This window comes from Salvia miltiorrhiza, chromosome 2 (genome assembly GCF_028751815.1).
Source record: "Salvia miltiorrhiza cultivar Shanhuang (shh) chromosome 2, IMPLAD_Smil_shh, whole genome shotgun sequence".
In the NCBI taxonomy this organism is placed as follows: Eukaryota; Viridiplantae; Streptophyta; class Magnoliopsida; order Lamiales; family Lamiaceae; genus Salvia; species Salvia miltiorrhiza.
In genome coordinates this window covers 21,751,993-21,758,414 of record NC_080388.1, presented here as the reverse complement: position 1 = coordinate 21,758,414, position 6,422 = coordinate 21,751,993, and the positions used below count along the sequence as shown (strand labels likewise).

The window sequence follows — 6,422 nt, the reverse complement described above, 5'->3', positions numbered from 1 at the left end:
AGTTCTTGGCTCTGAGACCACAAGTTCATTGATGTTGAGTCTAGGATATCATCTCTAGGCTTCTAAAGTTTATACAGCAACCCTCAGCTCGTCGTCACACTGCCCTCAACCAAGGTATGTTAAACTTGTTTTCAAAAATGTTTACTGAACTGCATGCACCGCATGAATATGTTATAGAACATGTTAAGATTGAATATGCACTGAGATGGAACATGCATTATGATTGAACATGCATTGAGATGTACGTGTATTGAGACTGAACATGCATAGAGACGGGACACGCATTGAGACTGAACATGCACTGAGACTGAACATGCATTGAAACAGAGCATGTATGGAAACTACAAACGCATTGAGACTGAACATGCATTGAGACAGAATATACGTATTGAGACTGAACATGCAATAAGAGTAAATGTGTTTTAAGATTGAATGCATTGATATGAATTGTGACTGAACATACACTGAAACGGATCATGTATGGAGACGTCCGTACACTGAAACGCAACATGTATGGAACCTTAACCTATATTGAGACTAAATATGAATTTGAGACTGAAAACATTTTTTATCATGCAAGACTATGTGCTAACTTGATTTGAATATGGAAATATTGCATAACTGCATGATATGTAATTTATTACCATGAGATGATTCAACCACTATGTGTTATTACAATTTTAGTTAGGTTATGAACCTAGAAATGATATGATGATAGACTATAGTCGCATAGTGAAATGATGAAGGATGTCTTTAGATTTTTATGATCAGAGGATTTTAGAGGACATGAACAGACTAGAAATAGAAAGAACTACACATTGAAAGCACTGAACATAGACAGAGAGAACATAGAAAGTATAGAATGACAGAACATAGAAAGATGATCAAGGAAGGGTAAACCATATATAGAAAGTCAGAATACGAAAGTTAGAATATCAAAGCACGATACATGAAAGGATGACTTGTAGACAACCAACGATCGTTTCAGACAATAGAAGGATCCTTATGTCACCAGTATCACGGATTTTTATTAGAAAGAATGAAGAAGGAGTTCAACATTATTAATTGAATACAGAATGGCTGGAGAAGGAGAAAGAGGACCTAACCCTGAAGGACATGCGCCACGAATTATACCAGAGCGAAGTGTGGAAGAAAGGTTTCGCAAGCATAATCCACCAACTTTTGATGGCCTCGGTGATCCTCTGGATGCCGAGAGATGGGTAAGAGCTACTGAGAGGATACTCAACCACGTTGGCTGTGGGGATAGGGAGAAACTCACATGCGCAATTTTCCAACTCGTTGATGAGGCTGAATTCTGGTGGGAATCAGTGCGACGAACCTTGACCCCCGAGCAATGGGAGGTGTACACGTGGAATGATTTTAAAGAAAGATTATATGAAAAGTATATCCCTGGATGCTATAGGAAAAAGAAACAGGATGAGTTTTGGAATTTACGACAAGGAAGTATGACGGTCACAGAGTACGACCGAATGTTTAACCAGCTTTCGCGATATGCTCCCCATCTAGTTGACACAGATGAGAAATGTGCAGAAAAGTTTCGACAAGGTCTGCGGCTTGAGATAGCCGTTCCACTAGCAAGTCAGGGAGCGCTAACATATACTCAATCTTTGAGCAGGGCCCTAAACATCGAAGCAATACTACCAAAAGAAAAAGAGAGTGTGTTAGCACAAGCACCGACCCAAGACTATGGAAAAATGAAACGTAAATGGGAAGACGGAAATGAAGGAAACCCAGGAAAAAGAAAGCAACCATGGAGAGGAAATCGACAACAACAGCAAGGACATGCGGAAGGAAAGCCGTTATGTCCAACATGTAAGAAAAATCACTATGGTGAATGTAAGATAGGTTCCAACGACTGCTTTAGGTGCAAGCAACCAGGGCATTTCGCCAGAGACTGTCCAAACAATAATGAGAACATGAGAATTCCACAACCTCATAACTTTGCCCCTCAAGGACAGAATCAGGTACCAATTGGCAATGAACGACCAAATCAGAGACAACCTGGACGTGCTAGGGCTTATGCTCTTAACCAGCAACAAGCAGCCCAAGCACCTGAAGATTTAGAAGGTACAATCGTCATAAATTGACGTATCTGCTTTAACATCAAGAGCTTCACACTTTTATCTCTACATGCATGTTAAGTTTAAAGCCTATGGTGGTGGAAGCCTTCGAGATGATATATAGAGAATGATAAGGAAGCATGACACGTTAGTCATACTGGGATTCAAAAAAAAAAAAAAATGAATGAGAAGAGATTGATGGACATATTCGATCGAAAAATCAAAACTTTATGGGGCAAGCGGATTTATTCTGCCTTTATAGAATCACTACGAACGAGAAAAGTATGTGTAGACTAGAAGTCGAGTTTACTAGCCAGGGTATTCCAATTTCGAGGATGAAATTTTTTTTTTAGGGGGGAAGGATGTAACACCCCGATTTTTCCTAATAGGATTTCCCGAGATACTTGAACTTAGAATATTATTTAAGTGAATTTCTCGCCCGGATAAAATTTTTATTGATAAAAAAAGGGGGTATTTCTTTTAATAAAAGATTTTATCAAATTTTACCAAAAGAGATTAAATGCAAATACGTGACTATGTGTATATATTTCATATTACATTTTATTTTTCATTTACTTTTATTTTGCATTGGGCCTAAATAGATCTATTATACTAACTTATCTAGTTTGGGTCTTATTTAATTTTGAGTAATGATTTTGTGTATTTTGTAAGCCCATTTTGATCAATAATTTTTTTTTTAATTCATGTCAGCCCACATGCCCTCATTCATCAAATTCATCCACGTATCACTCCACCATTCACCACATCCTAAGCCAATCACCTTACATGCATTTTACTTTTCTGGAATAAAATTGACATCTCAAGCTCATTCATGCCATTTTCACAGCAGACACAATTCTTCCTTCTATTTTCCTTACTTCCAGAATTTCAATCGAAACACAAGAAATCTCTGTGAACAATATCTACCTCAAATCAAATTCAGCCATACACCAACAAATCAAAGAACACAGCTTGTAAGTATATATATTTCTCAAGTGTTTTGCCCATTTCATAAGAAAAGATTGAATTTTTGCATAAGAAAAGACTGAATTTTGCATAAGAAAAGATTACAATTTTTCCTTCACCTTTTTAAAGAAATTAGAAGGTTAGAATGAGATAGGGGTTTTGAGGTTTTTGGGGAGGGGTGTTGGCCGGCGGTTTTAGCCGGAGAAGCAGAGCAGCATCGGCTGCTCGGCGTGGCAGGAGGAGGCGGCGCCGGCGCCGGCGCTGCTGCTGCTGCTGTGCTGTTGTCGGACGGAGCGAGGGCGACGGCGTCGCCGGATCTGGTAGAAAGGAGAGGCAGCGGCGCTGTATGTTTGGCAGCAGCCCTCCGGCCGCTCGCGGCCGAGGCAGGCGGAGCCTGAAGCGCGGCGGCGCAGCTGGTGGCTCACTGGAGTTTGAAGGGAGAGGGAGCAACGGCAGATTGAGAGGGAGAATCGGAGGTGGTGGTGGCGAGGACGGCGGCGCGGCGGTCCTTCGGGGTGCTGCTGCTCGCCCGGGCGAGAGGAAGAAAGAAAAGGAGGCGGCAGCTGCTGCCGTGCTGCTGCGGTCGATGCGGCGCGGCGGTGGCTTGCGCTGCCGTCGACGGCGAAGAGGGAGAGATAGAGGAGAAGAGAGAGGGCGAGAAGTGAGGGAGAGTGAGAGGAAGACAAGAGCTGAGGGAAGACAGAGAGAGGTCGAAGGGAATGAGAGAGGAGGCGGAGCCGCTGGCCTCCGACGGCGGCGTGCCATCTGGTGGCGGCGGCAGGAGGCCGAGAAGAGGAGAGGGAGAGAGGGAGAAAGGGAGGCTGGCGTCTGTGTTGTGTGTTCTGCGCGTGAGTTGTATGTGTGTGTTGGGGTGTGAGAGTTAAATTAGGGATTTGAGGGAGAGATAAGGAAGTTGGGCTCAAGGATGGGCTAAAGCTTTAATTCAGTATTGGGCTGGAAAGTTGGGCTAATATTATTAATAAATTTGAGTTGGGTTTTATTTTAAGGTTTTGGGCTAATTTATTTCTTTAAATCAGCCTTTACTCAAATATCTTTAATTAGTTGAGTAATTTGGATAATGATATAATGGTCTAATTATTTAATTAGACTCTACAATTTGAGTTTTGATCAATTATTTTACGCATTGATTAAGTGTGTTTATTTATGAGAATTAAAACACGAACTGATTTTGCATACTATGTTGCAAGTATAGTATTTTTATAAATTGATTTTGTTCAAGACTTTTAATTGAGTTTTGAAAATCCGGGCGCAGAATATTAAGATTTAGCAGCTTTGTAGAATCGTTAGTTCATACGATATTTTGAGACCTATTAAGATTAGATTGTCTTGTAGGTCCACTTGAGAGAGGGAATTAGCATTGCTTTTACAAGAAGAGAATTGTACATCTTTTATCTACGAGCTTGTTCTATCAAGGTGGGTTTTATTTTCCAAAGTATGCTTTGAGTTATTGAGCTCTACTTGTATTACGCAAATGCAAATGAATGTCCATGTTAAAATGTTTCTTATATCTCTATTGTTTAAAGTGCTCCTATGTTATCTAACGATCGGGTCCTAGCCGGCGTAGCGATTGGATCGCCCTGGTTAGGATTGTGTACACACAAGGGGGTATTGTGGGCTGCTCCCACTTGCCTCAGACTGTCAGACTTGGGTTGCTCCCATTTCTGAAACATGCATGGTAGTGGACCTCTGTGGGCTGCTCCCACATGTTCACATTATAGGTGAAGCACCAATAGAGAAAAGACTGGAAATGGATCCACGAATTTATTTTAAGTATGCATGGAATGCTTTCAAATATTTCTATGTTATACTGTTCATAGCATGGATTATTCTTTTAAATGGATTTACAAACTTTTTCAAATGGCTAAACCCACTGAGTATATTAGTACTCAGCCCTGCAATTGTTTTCAAAACCTTTTGCAGGTTGAGAGGCAGGTGGTGTCGTGCGAGGCTGAGGGAGGATGTTGCTGTAGTTTCATATAATAATTTTCGCTGCCATAATATTCACTTAGGTGGATATCTTTTGAGAATGACTCTTTAAATATTCTTAGCCTAATTCTTATGAACTCTTTTGGCAATCGCATTTCTAGCAATTGAACCTCGCATATATGAATGTCTAGTATGAAGTGTTATCTTGTTGTCTCAGACCTCCGAACTTTTGATCCTGGTTGGAAAGATTTCTATCTTAATTGTTGTATTTATTATCCTTCAATTGCGGCACTCCTTTATTAACAATGTATTACCCGAATCTAAGAACATATCACCCATTTTATTCTAACAAAGTCTAGCAAATCCCATTAAGTAGCCGTTTCTTATTCTCCCGGGAGTCGGGCTGTCACACTGCCTCTCTCTCTCTTTCACTCCCTCATCATGCCGGATGGATAGCAGCTAGTGAATATGGTTCTTGAATTTCGATTTTTAGTTTTGGAATTTGTTGATTTTTGGTTATAGAAATTGTTGGAATTTTTAGTTTTGAGTAATTTGAATTTTCAGATTATGTTGCTGTGATCTTGTTGCAGAAGAAAGAGAAGCCAAAAATGTTGCCAAATCTTGTTTCAGATTTTTTGAAATTTTTGGCTGTGATTTTGCTGCAATCTTTGCTGCGATCTTCTTAATTCACTTAACTTGCTTCTCCTTAATCTTGTTGTGATCTTGCTGCAATCTTTGCTGAAATTTTTAGAAACAATTAATAATTCCTTAATCACAAACACCACACTCCTTATTCACTTAACTTGCTTCTCCTTAATCTCCGTGCCGAAAAGAAACGTGCCATCATTAGCGGGACGGAGGGAGTATTTTCTTAAAACCCGTGTCATCCACTGACAATTATATTAAGACAGAGTGAATAATATAATAGGAAAACAAAGTTTTCATATGTGACACTTTATAATTTCACTATTTCAAAATCTCTTAATTCTGCTTTATTTATAACTAGTGTGTGTACGCGTGCGATGCACGGTACCAAAATTTATAAAATTGTTCATACATATGAAATCTAATTATAAATACTCCATATAGAAAAATATTTTAATAAATAAAATATAATGTATAAACAACATACCAAAATATTTTACAGCCAATACACAATATTTTCAGTAAACGTACAATCCTCATCATCATCATAAATAAAATTTCAAAATCTCGATGATAAGTATCCTTAAATACATCAACATAAAACCGACCATATAAATAGATTTTTTAAGTACAAATCTATATGGAAAAGAGATTAACCATGACTTCTATTGATGGTGTACGAAATGAATTTTTGAGTAAATAAATCAGAACTGAACACAACTTATGCTACACATCATTACTCATCTTATGCTTAAGATAAGTAACAAATCGAAGAAGAAATCA

At 39.1% G+C, this 6,422-nt stretch overlaps 1 protein-coding gene across 1 annotated transcript; it reads left to right on the top strand.

Moving 5' to 3' along the window:
- Positions 1-1,076: 1,076 nt before the first annotated feature.
- On the top strand, positions 1,077-2,108 carry LOC131008131 (uncharacterized). The gene has a single exon (XM_057935026.1). The coding sequence runs from the start codon at positions 1,077-1,079 to the stop codon at positions 2,106-2,108; it is 1,032 nt and encodes a 343-aa protein (XP_057791009.1).
- Positions 2,109-6,422: the final 4,314 nt, after the last annotated feature.

Coding starts and splice junctions, on each gene's coding strand:
- LOC131008131 (XM_057935026.1), top strand. CDS start 1,077: ATGGCTGGAGAAGGAGAAAGAGGACCTAACCCTGAAGGACATGCGCCA.